This window comes from Cynoglossus semilaevis, chromosome W, assembly GCF_000523025.1.
Source record: "Cynoglossus semilaevis isolate Cse_v1.0 chromosome W, Cse_v1.0, whole genome shotgun sequence".
NCBI lineage: Eukaryota > Metazoa > Chordata > Actinopteri > Pleuronectiformes > Cynoglossidae > Cynoglossus > Cynoglossus semilaevis.
In genome coordinates, this window is record NC_024327.1 from 7,914,795 (window position 1) to 7,930,615 (window position 15,821).

At 39.6% G+C, this 15,821-nt stretch overlaps 1 protein-coding gene across 1 annotated transcript in view; it reads right to left on the reverse strand.

Moving 5' to 3' along the window:
• Positions 1-15,821, reverse strand: part of LOC103397098 (BDNF/NT-3 growth factors receptor-like) — a 174,403-nt gene that overhangs the window by 115,865 nt on the left and 42,717 nt on the right. The window contains 5 exon segments of the mRNA XM_025052777.1: positions 9,685-9,784; positions 9,907-9,944; positions 11,679-11,972; positions 14,449-14,520; positions 14,614-14,746. Of these exon segments, the coding sequence (XP_024908545.1) occupies positions 9,685-9,784; positions 9,907-9,944; positions 11,679-11,972; positions 14,449-14,520; positions 14,614-14,746 (637 nt within the window).

The following is a 15,821-nucleotide window of genomic DNA, read 5'->3' on the forward strand; positions in this document are numbered from 1 at the left end:
ATGAAAGATTAGTTCACAGTGAAAGATTATTTTGCATAGTAATTAGATCGTAGTGAAAGATTAGTTCACAGTGAAAGATTATTTTGCATAGTAATTAGATCGTAGTGAAAGATTAGTTCACAGTAAAATATTAGTTAGCAGAGAGTGATTTGTTCGCAGTGAGTGATTTGTGAGTTCAATATGAATAAATATTTAATATGACTCGGTAGTCACGAGTCACGAATCTTTCATATGACTCAGGGATATGACTAAAGGATTTTAAGTGTGCCTTATAGTCTGAAAAATATCGTAATTGTTTTTGTACTTAGCAGACATTAGCAGTCAGATGATCCAGGTTTAAACAAACAGCACTAAATAACACTGTTAATCAGGGCTAGATTTGGCACAAAATATATACAGTAAATAAAAGTCCACTGTGCAGCCACATCATCTTGCTAGTGAGGGCAACACATTTGCTGCAGCTGTGTGGGACTGTTGGTTCTGAATATTCTTTTAATTTCCACATTTGTCTGGACTCAGCAAAACATCGATGTGTGCCTGGGCACAACTGCACAGCGTTAATTTATCTGTGGCTGCAGCATGGTGCTTCAGTGAGTCACATGGCAGCTTTGAGCCTGTTACCTGATATAACCCACTTATCTGAAAAGTTAGCTAAAAACGCTGATGTAATAAAAAAAACACTTGTAATGCGGCAGCTATCAATCAGTCGGTCCTTTAACATGTCCTTGTTGTTAACAACCCAGTGCAATGACTTCTACTGTGGTCGAGTGATGTTGATGCTCACACACCCTGTGTACCTGCCCTAGAATCTCTGTATGGACAGAGCTCAGAGATGTAGGTCGTGCAGTCATCTACTGCAGCGGTCCTCAACCTTTTTTTGTACCAAGGACCGGTCGGTATCAGCTGTTACTGCAGCCTGGTTGAATGCATATTACATTTTCAATTTCTGTCAGTATCAGAGTCTAAATGACCTATTGTTTTGAAACATTGTCAGATTATCTTTCAATGAAAAAAGTAAAGGGATATGACTGGCTTCTTTTTGAATGAAGTAAATGAGTAAAACTGAAGTACATTTTTTCACTGTGTCCCACTGTGACCTGGTACCAATTGACCTACAGGGTCCCCAGACCAGGGATTGGGGACCCCTGATCTACTGCACTGCATGGCTGTGATCCGTTGGAAATCTGTAAAATACCAACAGTGACATGAGTCTGACCTGGCTTTAAAAAATATATTGAATGTATATATACTGTATATATAACAGAAATCTGGACACCAACTTATTAGAATATTTTCCATTACTCTACAACTCATAATACATTTTATTTCAGTTTGTACAAAAGTTTGGAGTTCGAGTTCTTTTTTTTTCTTTAATAAAAGAAGGGGGGTTGAAGAGGAGGAAGGATGAGAGAAGGAGGAACAGTGAGCATGCTCAGCACTGCCTGAAGCTCTGAGTGGAGATGTGCTGACCTTGAAGGTGTTGTTTCGATCAATCAGCAGCGATAGCTGCGTGTGTGTGTGTGTGTGTGTGTGTGTGTGTGTGTGTGTGTGTGGGCAGGCAACTCCACCAAATAAGGAGAAAACTGAAACATACACTAATGATGAATCATTGATAGGTGAAGCAGAAAGGGACTCTGTCCCTCCACCTCTTCCTGTGTCTCACTGTTATCATCTGCTTCCTCTTCTCTTTCCTCCTTTCCCACTCCATCTGTACTTTCCACACTCATTTCTCATCAAATGTCAGTTTTAGCATCCACTTCACCCCCAACCCCCCTCTCTCAATTCACAATTAGTCTTTCACTTTCAATCACTACCTTTCCCCTCCCTTGTCTTGACTTTTGCTGCTCCTCCACGTGTCAGAAACTGTAAATAGAATTTATAGTTAGTTACTAAAGTGTGTTAAATCAAAGTGTGTTAAACCACAATCTGTTATCTAAGTGTGTTAAATAATGGTCTGCTTGACAGGAGTAGGTACTCCTAGAAAGGTTTTTTACGATGTAGGTCCATAAAGGATGAGGTCTGTTTCTCATCAAGTATGGGAATCGGATGAACTTTGCCCTGGGAGTAAAACTTAAAGAAAAAAACAACTGCCCAGTACTTGTGAAACTTTCTCAATAAAAGGAGCTGCAGTCCTCATACACTTTGGGACTTAGGTGAGCCAGCTCTGCGAAGCTGTTGGTCTCTCTGCTCCCCCTCGCAGCGAGTAAAAAGTACAACGTTGTCAGGTGTGGTTCTTTTCAGGTCATTCTATCTGTGGCAGTTAGATGACAATAGTGGTGACTGAATAATGTAATTTTCGACACCAACAGAAACTCAGTTTTATGTCGGGCTTTTCTTTCCCCCACAGGAGCGTCATCCTTCCCTCACTCGCTGCACCACATTTGTCAGGTGCATGTTTTCCCCCAACTCTCTGTAGAGTTTTTTTTAGGGTCATTACACAAAACGTCCTTATGTGCTATTTCCTGAAAGCTTTCTTTCAAAAAAAGGCATTTCAGCCTCACCACACTTAGTTTTATTTGTTTCTAAGGCTTGTATTCTATCTGACTCATGTAACAACCAGTGTTTTTGATTCAGACTCAAATTGTTCATGATTTGACAGAGTCTGAATCAAAAATACTACGTGTTTTCATTTTGTTTAGTTTAGTAAAATACTGTTATCATGTGTTTAGTCACTAACTCTGACACTAACTCATTTCCCCAATTTCTTTTCACAATTTTCACCACATTCAAATCAACATGGATGCTAAAATCATCTTTTTTTAAAGAAATATGTTGAATGGCTTTGTTTATTAGGAAATGACCTTTTAAACAAACTGAATCCACTTAATTTATTCCTACCACTGTTATGTCAAACATGATCTCCACTGCACATAGTTGCTAACATCTGACTTTTTTTGTTTTCTGAGTATTTGCTGACTTGCCTTTTCCCATAGGAAATACATTGGGAGAATTTAATTTCTCAAAACTACAAATACTTGGCGATATTTATGTCATAATTGCTTTTCATCTTTAAAAGAATGATGTTCATTTCTTTTCTGAATACACCATACTTAATATACTTTTCATATACTGTTATATATATACCTATATATTTTATGTACTATATGCTTTATATATTTTTTATATTTTTTTATATACTGTGTATCATTTTTTTCCTTTATTGTCTTTTTTCTGAGCTTTTATTTCTCTCCATGCTCTATTTGTCCTTTCACCTGATTTTCCAGACCTTCATCCTGTATTTGCCAGTGCACTCAGCTCTGTAATGACACAATAGCTGGTGGCACTTGAATTACAAAGCAGAAGACCTTCCCTGTGAAGCCATCTGTGACAAAGAGGAACTACTCTGGATACAAAACCTGTTAAGTGAAATGTTGCACCTTTGCTGTGGTTATTCAGATCAGCGCTCAGGCAATGGCTGCTTCTTCCTGAGGTGAACCACTCTTATAAACCCTGATTTGTTTCCTCTCCAACAGTGGAAGGATGTATCGATCGTCTAGGTCTGGTCTAATTTATGAGCAGGTTGAGTTCAAAACAATACTGACAATTATCAAGGAAAGTAAAGTGTGAACTTTTGTTTTAACACAATGACACACAATGGGTGTGGGTTCAGAAGCGGCAAAGTGTTTGCGAGGAGGTAACCTGTATCAGATGCTGCCCATGTGTTATTGATGAGGCGAGCAGAGAGTAATGCAGTGGGTATAAATATTGATGAGTGCCAGCAACTATGTTGGACCAAGTTGTTAGACACAGAAAGCCTTTAAAACATGCTCTGTACGATGACCGAAAATATTCAACTTCAATGTTGAACTCCTGCTCTTACATTACAGCACAAATGTTATTTCACTGTGTCTCGGTCTGTTGCACCTCCAGCCACCATCCAGCCAATAACGGCTGGGAGAGGCTTGACTCTGTGATGCCACAGGAATTAAGTCAGAGTCCCGGCAGCTATAGGTCAAAAATATCTAATGTTATTGAACCCAGACAGCCTCACTTTTCCTTGCAAAAATGTTTTAACCAGAGTAGAAAATAAACACAAGTCTGCCCGGAGAGCGTGTGTTTGCAGATTTTCTCCTGGAACATTTTGAGTTTCAGCCAAGTTATTGCTCCCCCTTTCACTCTCATCCTCTCTCTCTCAAACTTTTGAATCTTTAATATTAGTGATTACAATTTTGCATATTTGACATTTAACTCATTCAAAAACATGACCATACACGATAAGATCACAAAATCCATGCATAGAAATGATGTCACATTTTCAAAAATCTACAATATCGTTTGGCACCTTTTGTTGCCAACAACAGAAACAACTTTTTTTTTCTTAAAGATAATGAAACATTTGTTTTTTGTTTTTCCAAAAAGGCTCTGATGTGCAATTTTCTACCTGCAATACACTGAAATATTCTTATGTGAAACACATTTCTAGCTCCAGCTCATATATGTGTGATGTCTCAATTTATTTTGGTGTCATTTTAGGGGTGTTAGAGTTAGAATTTCCATATATACACTATATATTCCTCTTCCAACATGACTGTGCACCAGTACACAAAGCAAGGTCCATAAAGACATGGATGACAGAGTCTGGTGTGGATGAACTTGCCTGGCCTGCACAGAGTCCTGACCTGAACCCAATAGAACACCTTTGGGATGAATTAGAGCGGAGACTGAGAGCCAGGCCTTCTCGACCAACATCAGTGTGTGACCTCACCAATGCGCTTTTGGAAGAATGGTCAAAAATTCCTATAAACACTCTCCTCAACCTTGTGGACAGTCTTCCCAGAAGAGTTGAAGCTGTAATAGCTGCAAAAGGTGGACCGACATCATATTGAACTCTGGGTTAGCAATGGGATGGCACTTCAGTTCATAGTATGAGTCAAGGCAGGTGAGCGAATACTTTTGGTAATATAGTGTATGTGCATATATATTAATTTATTTATATATTATATTCTTACATTTCTACCAGACCACACCATTCACATCTGTTTTCTGTTCTACTTCTACTTTACAGTGCCACAAAGTAGCATTGTATTTGCTGTTTGCAAATACAATGACGAATACCGAAAGCTTGAACCTCAGAATTGTTTTTCAGGAAGTTTAAAACTGCAGCTGATGTTCAACCACTGGTTTTTGAGTCACAGCATACTGTAGAGGTTGATGTTCAAATAAACACTGTGGTTGTGTGCAGTATTACTACTGCTGCTGCTGTTGCTGTTGTTTTAGTTACAGCAACCTGAACTCTATCTGACTCTGCAGTCTATGGTAACGCCACTGTAGGTACTACCGCAGTCATTTTAAGGACTCTAACTCCCATAATTCCACTGCTTCCGGTAACTCCACATACGTCACGATCAGTAACCTCCGCAACCTTTAAATTGGGGGTCAGCCCCAATTTCATTCTCCCTGTTCAGGACTTTCGCTGAGTAGGACCCGTAATGAAAAGAGAAACCTGCTCGTCTCAGAAGACTAAGAACCAACGCGCTTTTGTAAACACCATTGCCCACGGTGATAAATGCTCTAGTAGCGTCTTTTTCGTAGCGCTGCGACCAAAGCAGTTATTGAAAAGTTTAGAAGCGACAAAATTCCTTCTAACAGTAATCGTATGAACCGGCACATCGACAGTCAGAGACTTTTCCTCCCAAAGAGGACTTTCGGAACCAAGAGGACTCTCTGCACACAGTGGAACCAGACGGACGTCCCCAACTCTGGCAAGGACCCAAGAAGTGCGGACTTTCCACTACCCTCTCAATACGAGCAGACGTTCACTACAGTAAGGCTGGCATTTGGGCACGTTAGTTAATCTGTAGTATTGTTAAGTGCTATTTAAACTTAGGGACAGTTTAAGTACGCATATTGAATTTTGTTGTCTGAAATCTGTGCTGCTTTTATAGCTAGGCTGTTGCATGCACTTCTTTTCTAACCTCCTGACTCGGTGTTATACTCTTGTACACCGTCAGTATTTCAGTGTTAACTTGTAACGTTATCAGTATTGGGATCAGGAAAACTCCGACAAAGTCCTTTGTCTGGAGTAGACCACGCGGTACGCCTCCCTTCCCCCATATACTTTGATAACATCACAAGCACTGTTTCATTGTACCTGAGCGCATCTTGGTGCGCGTACACAACACCCTTTCACACCTCCGTGAGCGCATACACGCCTCATGTGTTTCCTGTTGCCGTTCCTTCTACCTCGCAGTTCTTCTTCCACTGCGCTCTTACACGACCACTCGTGTACACACGCACACAAGTACACACACACACACCTACACACACACTTATGCCTTGTTTTGTTGTTATGATCATTGTTCATGAGTTCAATCACCGTCATTAACTTGACAGTGTTGTATAAATAAATTTGATTATTTTTGTAAACTGTATTTGTCTGTGTTGTTACTTTGTTCATTGAAGCCACCCAATTTGCCAAGAACTCAAAATCCTTCAGATATTTAATTGTTATTGAATACTATTGATTTTAGTATATTTGTAATACTCCAAGTAATACATTATTGCTATATTAGTAGGTTAAAATAATAATTAAAGATAATTTTAACGAGACTGGTTGTGTTATTAATTTGAGACTGGTTAATAACACCAAGTGCTTCTAAGCAGTACTCGACCCATTGCACCTACACCACCATCTCTCAGTGTCTCTCAACACAACCCTCCCCCCTCATGTCAACATGCTGCAGGGCACATACATCTGGACTTATGTGGAGCATGGAGAGAGAGAGAGGGAGAGAGAGAGAGAGAGAGACTGTCAGTGGGATGGAGAAACACGGGAGGGGGATTCAGATGGACGAAAATGTATTATGATCCTTCCTCAGACACAAGTGCAGACATGTGCTGAAACAAAACAAACATACACAACTGGAAGTAGGTAAAGATATAGGGGGGACTGAGAGCAATACGATACATCATTTCCTGTGGAGAAAAGACATTCACGTCTGAAGATAGAAGACACCACACCCATACACACACAGACATTGTATATAGTACTGTAGCTACTCCATCAAGTCACCCTCTCAGAGGGGCAATAAATCAATCACTGCAAAAAATATGGCACCTCAAGTGTCCACAACACATACAGAAACTCACTTACAGACCCACACACATCAAATGTTCACAGATTCAATCTTTATGTCTGCATTTGTTCTTGCAAATTTTCTACTAAATCAAATCTGAGCTGAGAACATCCTCTACATTAGATGTAAACAGAGCCTGTCCTCTCTGGTAAAGTGAAAAGTATTTATCAATTAAGGATGCCTCACTTCTTTACATTTATTCCAAATGTAATTCAGAGTATACGCCAACACTCGTGACAGCTTTCTCCCTGAATTCACTGTCTGATGACACAGGATACGTCTGCACGCAGTTTAGAGTGCTGGACCGTAGACATGCCAACTACACTTCAAATTGTGAATGAGGTTTCCAGGTAAAATGCACAGTTCTTTCAAAGCTGGTGAAGGCTACAATAGGTTTGATCATATGAGAAGCTTGTCGAGAAAATAGTAGCAGAGATTCAAGCATGACGGTGACACAGAGTGGGGAGAGGAGGTGACTGTTCCGATCAATGACATTTTGTGCGGTTCTGGCCACAGAATGTCTATTCGACCTGGACAAAAGGAAGCTGTTCTTGTCTTCGCTCCCTGGCTTTGATACAACTCTGCTCCAACCAAACACAGCAGTGCTGAGCCATGTATTCTGTTGTTTTACTCTGAGTTCACTGTTGCGTGCTCACAGAATGCAATTTGCTCCTCTGTCCAAAATCTGGTCTTCCCTATTGTGTTATAACTAAATAAATAACTAATAACTCATAACTAAATTATAACTAATCAACATAACATTATGGTTGCAGCAGTGATGTGTTCTGATTATGCAGTGAGCCTTTTACATTCAACATCACTGAGGGGTGACATGTAGCACGACACACGAAAAAGTTGATGGTTACACCTGCAAACACATTCACGTAAAATGAAGCACTTATTCTGTGACACAAAGTGTTCCGTGTCACATACTAAAATCATGGTGTAATTATCAGGTGCACCATTTTCCTCTCCTCTCACAGGCACACACATCCCACTAAGTGCCACAGACTTGTTAAAGACTATCAGTACATCCTGTTCCCTCTGTAATTAATTTATATTTTATCTACTCATCTCCTCTGCTAAATTTCTTTCACATGCATCATTGTCTCAATGTAAAAGGACAATGCAGGAAATGAGAGGAAAGTCTCACAGTTCTCCAGCTGCCAGCTGAATGTGACCATTGAAAATCATTAAAATGATTGATAAAGAAAAAGAGAAATAGATTCAAATGTGAGTGGGTGAGTGGTAGTTCACCGAGAAAAGACGACTAAGTCAAAGAGGCAAAGCTGTTTCTACTAGGTCAGTCTGATGCCAGAGTTAGAACAGGTAAACAGAAGATCTTGTGTTTGTGTATGTATCTCTGTGTGTGTGTGTGATGTTGGTGTACCAGTACTTGTTGGGATACTCCCAAGCTGAGTGAGAGACAATTTGGAGATTCAATATCTAGTTTGGAGTTAGGATTAGAATAAGGGTCTGCTTGGAGTTAGAATAAGGATTAAGATTAACTATCTTTGTGATACGGATTTTAGAGATAAGATCAAAATCTCTTCTCAAAAGAGTCTAAAAGTAGAGTGTTTTCATGTTTATCTAAATCCTCTCAAGACACAAAAACACAATTTGTGTGTGATTATATGTGTGTATCTGTGGAACATGATGGATTCATGGATATGTGATTATGAACGTATTTAAAGTGATTATATGACATGCAGGGCAATATTTGCTTGTTTTAGAGCAGAGCAAACTAATTTGGTTCAGGGGCCACATACAGCCTGACAGATGTCAAGTGGGCCGGACCAGTACAATCATAACATCATTATCTATGAATAACACTAAGTTCATGTTTTCCCCCTTTGTTTTCATGCAAATAAATATAAAAAACATATTTAATGAAATATAATTTGACAAAACATTACTAACATAACATTTTGGTGCATTTTTTCTCTTTCAAAATGTTTTTTTTTCTCTGAAAAATGTTAAGTGGGCCATATTGAAACCCTCCACCGGGCCAGTTTTGGTCAGTGAGTCGTATATTTGACACTTTTGTTCCACATTTGCCCTTTGTTCCACATTTGCCCTTTAGTAAAATTTTTATTTATATTTTACATATATTTCACATAAAAATGTAAAAATCAGCATAATCTGTGTTATTTATTTGAAAAATGATTATCATCGACAGGTTATTGTACCTGTGAAGATCTGTGTAATGTGCAGCATCTTAAGGCTTCCTATGATTTTGCTTATTACACGTTTTAACTTTTCTCCAGTAGATGAAAAAGGGTACATATTTTATTTTCCTAATATCCATGAATCCTTCCATGTTGAACTTCAAATCAAATATACAACAAACAACATTTAAAGTTCATGTAAATTGTCCATCACTCAGTTTTCCCAAAGCAAGAGAGCAGAGGTGAGGTAGAAGGTACATGCAAATAATGCTAAGTGAGCTAACAGAGGAGCATGAGTTCCTTGGTATAAATCACATTAGTATGGCGCCTTAATTACTGCCTTTCCATATTCCGCTTCATATAGACTTTAAAGTACAAGTAAAAATAAAATGGGACAAATGGTGGTTCTGCAGGTTTAATGTCAAAGTTCCCATTCTTACCTTTGATGTTAAACTTGGAGTTCCCTCCGAACTTGAGAATAACTAACATCAGGAGGAAACCTGTAAAGGCTACAGCAGCGATACCGACCACGACGTACACCTGCAGGATGTAAACAGGAAGCACAGGTTAAAATAAAAAAAAGAACAACCTCCTCAGGCTGCTTTTTCACACATTCAATTACCATTACAGTTGATTTGAAATAAGGGTGAAGCACGACTTACTGCAACTCTGTCCTCAGGTGGTTCACTTGGAGGACCATCTACACAGGAAACAGAGACAGAGTGGAGATTATCAGAGGAAAAGAGACACTACACCAGTGAAGTATGATTTGATAAGGTCAGATTAAAATTATATGTAGCATAACACAATGTGTTTTATAGAGAAATACTGAGCAGAACAAACAAACTGATGAATTGATTAGATATGGTGTGTTGTTTACATACAATTCAAAGCCCAGTGGTCTTTAATACTTAATCATCTATCACAGCTGTCGTCAACTGTTTTTGTACCAAGGTCCGGTCAGCCTGTATCAGCCTTTACTGCAGATCGGTAATACCACGCCATTGTTGCTTTTGTTGTTTTGAAACATTGTCAGATTATCTTTGAATGAAAAAAGTAAAGGGATATGACTGGATTATTTTTGAATGAAGTAAATTAGTAAAACTGAAGGACATTTTTTCACTGTGTCCCACTGTGGCTGGTACCAAATGAACCCCTGATCTATATCCATATCCTTACTGTCTAACAGTGTAAGCCAAACAGAGATGGAGTAATAATACCAAGGAGAAAAATCATTTAAAGTTCGGCACACTTTTGTGTAAAATATGTCAACTAAGTGCTGACACAAAACCAGTGTTCAAAGAAATAATCTGGCAGTGAGTATAAAAGGCAAATAAAGGTTGTACCTGTACTCACATCTGCAGGCAGGGGGAGATGTTGGAGAAAGAAACAAGAAATAGTTAGGTTTTACACAAGAAAATCACTCTTTTTTTCTGCAAAAACACACTGGTCACAGCATTGCACTTCTGTACCACACAGAAGTGACACAGGTCAACATCTGTGTCTATTTGATTCCAAATGATCAGTTGTTGTTTATCTCACTCACCGTAGTAGTAGGGCTCAGTTCCGAAACCTTATGATCACAAACAAAGAAAAACTGTATTACTGTTTGTGTACACTGGGTGAAAACGGAAGTAATTTTGTTGTTTTGAGGTATTTCCAATAACCTTGCAAAAAGCAAGAGGCTTTTAAACAGTTTAAGCAGGAAAACTTCTGCTCTGAGTGGAGAAGAAAAATCATCGTATAAAATTAAAAACTTTTAACTTGACATGGAATTCAGTTGTATGTGGCCTGTGAACAAAAATTAGTTTGACACCCCTGCTCTAGAGAGAGTGTATTTCTTAGAAGTATTTATTGTGGGATGTTTTGAGTTTTGAGTCTTTTTGATAATAGTTCTCACTCATTTCTGGACTCTGGAAACATTTTCTGTGGATAACTGGTTAGAGTCTATGTATCCTTTCAGTACACCGAGAATGTTTTTTGGTTGAGTCTAAATTGTAACAGCTTAAATTTTGACTTAACTTTAATCCACTGATTTAAAGCATCATCATTCTACACAAAACACTATATATATACATATTACATGTTATATACATGACTATATAATTTAAGACTACTATGGATTATGTCTGTGTAGGTTCTCAGTCCTCCAGGTCATTTAATCCAAAAAATTGTTACATCAAAAGCAACTGGACAAAGTGGAATTTCCCAGTGGTCAGTCAGAACTGAAGAAGCCTCTTGGACGAGAGGTGAAACGTCTTAAAAAAAACCCACTTTGTCCAGTTGCTTTCAATGTAACTATTCTTTGGACTATGGATTATGCATAATGTACACACATGTTGTAGAATGAAGAATGATTAGAAAAAACAAAGAAAACGTTAAATAAGCCCTACATTTAGTGTCTGGTCTTAACATTTCTAGCAGATAGAAATACATGTATACACATGTGCTATAATGTATGGAAATGTATTTTGTGTGAAATTGTGTTAGAACTCACCTTTACCCCAGGGCTCCACCATGAAGTGAGCGTCCACCTCCTTCCTGTCAGTGCCATATCTATTTTTAGCCACCAGCCTGTACCTGCCGTTGTTAATGTGTGTGGGACTGTCCAGCTGCAGACAGCCGTGGTACTCCCTCTCTGTGATGTCATGGATCATGGTCATAATGTACTGGCCCTCGGTCACTTCCACATCATTCCGATACCACTGCAGTTCTGGCTGAGGATTTCCTGGAAGACACGAGACAAAAGAAATGGGCGTTTCTCATTAAGGTCGCATTCACCGTCAGTTGCCTTGCTTTGTTTCTTTGCTAATAGGCCGTAAGGTGAACCACGAAAAGTCTTTCAGAAATTGAATTCCGCTCCGACCTCTGGGAACTACACAATCTTTAGTTCATAAAAAAGGAGTTATGTTAAGCTTAAAGCAAAACGTTTGTCGCAAAAAATCCTGCCCATTTTTTATAACGAGGCATTTTATACAGAAAAAGCGTCTAAAGGGCGCAATAAGATTTTGGTGCGCGAGAGGTGGCATGGTCGACACGTGACCAGACTACACCAATAGGGTAGCAGCTTTTGGTAAACAGAAAAGCAAGATGGCTGCCTGCGGAGTTTCATCTAGCAGTACCAAAGAAGAGGTAAACTCACCAAAAATTAGTAAAATAACAAAATCTTCAGGATATAACCAGTGCTGTATGCACATAGCATCTGTGAGGCACGAAAAAATTTAGTATTTCACACTCGCACGGTGGAATACGTACAAGAAGGGTCTACAACGGTGGCTCGGGTTGAGGGGTGAGTGTCGATTTATAGTGGAGGAATATTACTGTTCTGCTATAATTCAACAGGTAACAATACTGTTTCTGATAATATACATCCAGTGCTTGTCTTAAACTGCATGTGACCCCTGGAACATGTGCAGCAGAAGAGGGAGACGCTCTATGGTTGCCATGGTATCACACCTGCAGAGGAAGTTCATTGAGGGAAAACCCATTCCCTCATCATACTTGTTTGTATGTCTGTATAAATTCAGAGGTCTTGGGACCTCTGAATTAGTGAGTCAGCACTCCTGGCATAGGTCCTGGGTAATCGGCAGGCTACTAGATTGGCACTGACTCCTGAGAAAAGTCTCTGTAAGTTCGTTTTTATGCATAATTGTTTTGTTTGAATGTACTCTGCATACTGTCTTGCTTGTTCTTGCTTCTCTTTGTAATAAAAACACAGTTTGAACGCAGAACTCTGCCTCGACGTTCCTGTCTTTGACTTGGGATCAAAAAAGCAGACACTACAGTAGCTGAAAACTACAAACACTGCCTGGATTTGGAGTTTGAAAGCATTCCCGAGAACACTGCTTTCCATCCCACATGCTACTGGAGGTTTATTGACAAGAGTGCAATTGCAAAAGTGAAAAGGCGTCTCGCGCGTGAGAGAGAGAGAGAGGAGAGGATACGGAAGACCGCTCAAGAAGTGAGGCCATCCCATCAACATCGAGCAGGACGACACCAAGTCCGACAAAGAAACTTAGACCCAGGTCAGGCCTGCTCATCGCAAGCTCTGGCCCCATCCTTCCAGCCCTGTGCATAATATGCAAGAAAAAGGACAAATATACCTTACAGGAGTGGGCAAAGACCTCAGCGTGTACATACACATAGGGATCAATCAGTCCCTATGTGTTATGCAGTCATGAGGTCCTGTTTCAAACAAAATATAGGTGCTCCATCACCTGCTGGAAATGGTTGGCACCTCGAAGATGGAAACCTACATGTCACATGGATGACAAAAAATCCAGCCCCTGATAGTGTTTTGCATGTCATACACTGCAGCTGCAAGGAGAGTGCCTGTGAGACAGGTAGGTGTTCCTGTGTCTCTGCAGGACTCTGTTGTACAGACCTGTGTAGGTGTTGCAACTGTGCAAACACAAAGGAAATTGAGGAGAAGGAGGATGACGACTGCCCTGACACTGACAGTGAAGACTAACATGTCATGTATAGCCTATTGCCACAGAGTTGTATTGCAGTGGTTGCATTGTTAACATTACCATCCATTTTCTTATCCTGTTTTGTATTGTTTTATATATGTTTTAATAAAGAATGTTTTTATGGTTGATCAGTGTTGTTTTATTTAGTTAGATGCAAATAAATGAACGAATGAATAAACAAATGGTCCTTGTCATTGATTACTTCTTTTATTGATTAAAATGACTTCACAAAGAAAGTTCACCTTATCGTCTATTTGCCTCATTGTTCTTCATGCAGGTGGCTATGTATAAAGCACTGTCACAGAATCCATTTGGCCCACTTTAGAAGACTTTTGGGAGAATTCCTCTCTATCGGTAACGTTAAGTAAAACCACGGAGGCAGCCATGTTGCCGGAGTGTTGACATCATTCAGCTACTCGATTGGTCTAGCACGATCACGTGTCGAACCGTGCCACTGCTCGCGAACCAAAATCTTATTACGCCCTGAAGAAACTAGTTCGGCATAAAATGCCTTTTGATTTTTTTCTGTATTATTTAACGTAACTTGTTTTTTATTAAGTTAAGATTGTGTAGTTCCCAGACGTCGGAGCGAGATGAAACAATAATAGGGTTTATCTTATGGCCTATAATTGCTGTATTTCAATACACGCTGTGACACACTTCAAGCTGTCCAATTAGTAGAAATTAACGGCATGTTGTGACATTGGGGTTTCATCTTGATGCCTCTCTTACCTGACACGCTGAAGGGGATGCACCAGTGATGGTCCGAGATGGCATCGCTCAACTTGGTGATTTTAGGAGGAACTGAGGCGAAAAAAAAAACGTAAGCATGAAAATGTGATAACCAGCGTGAACTGTTTAAAGAGCACACCCTTTATCTGTGACAGTAAAACCTACACAGTATGTTGAGCAGCAGAGAGGATTCTCTGTCTCCCACTATGTTCTCTGCTATGCAGCTGATCCTGCTGTTGTGGTCCGAGGATGACAGATTGGAAAGTCGCAGGACTGAAATCTGGCCGGATGTCTCGATCTGAGGTTGTTAAAACACAAAGGCACAAACAACCAATCACCAATGAGCAGTCAATGTTTTCCTCCTTTAGGTCTAACAAAACAGCCAAAGCATATTCCCAAAACAACCCTAACACCAGAGAAGATGGTACTTCTTCTTAAATGCAACGTATCTGAACCTTCATTAATGTTTGTTATGTGTTTATTAATCGGTGAAGATTAATTGGTATAATCTGTCATTCTGCCCATGCGTATTTAGCACGAACGGATTCATTTTGTTATGACAATCACTAAAGTTTTTAAAGCAACCGCTCTACAAGTTAACATCAAGATGTACAGTAATAACTCATATCCACCAACAATATTTCAGATTTTAGATTGGTCACAAAAACAAATACATCTACCTGCTCTCATTTGTCTTTCTGTTCCAGCAATATACCACATGAAAAGATTTTATCATACTTGGGAATGTTGAATACTCTCAATGTTGATGATCTTTCATGATTAATTGTGATCATTATCAATCACGATTAGTTATACCGTATTTTTCGGACCATAAGGCGCACCGCATTATAAGGCGCAATATCAATGAACGGGAATATTTTCATACATAAGGCGCACTGGGTTATAAGGCGCATTAAGCGAAACAATCAAGCATGCCTGGATCCCTCTCGTCAATATCCTAGTCAGTGTCATTGCTGTTAATTAGCTGTTCAGTGATGATTCAACATTTGAGACTGATACCTTAGACCAGACATCCACGACCCATTGGCAGATAGTGGCGTAACTCGCCCGGCGTTGCCTCCCTGTCTTGGTGAATGTGTGTTCACCTTCTGTCATCCAATGCTCCCATGCAGCTCGCAATTTAACTTTAAACACCATGTTAACACCAATATTTAGTGAATGGAATTCTGTGGTTAATCCACCCAGAATGATGGCTAGGCCCGAATTAGTTTGCTTCACCTGGGTTTTGACAATATCGGTGAGATGGGCGCGCATGGAGTGGCAGATCAATAGGGACGGAGATTTGTGGAAAAGGGTAGTGACCTAAGTTGGACACTGGAGGATGCTGTTGTTGTTGTTCGCCCCTCCAGAGT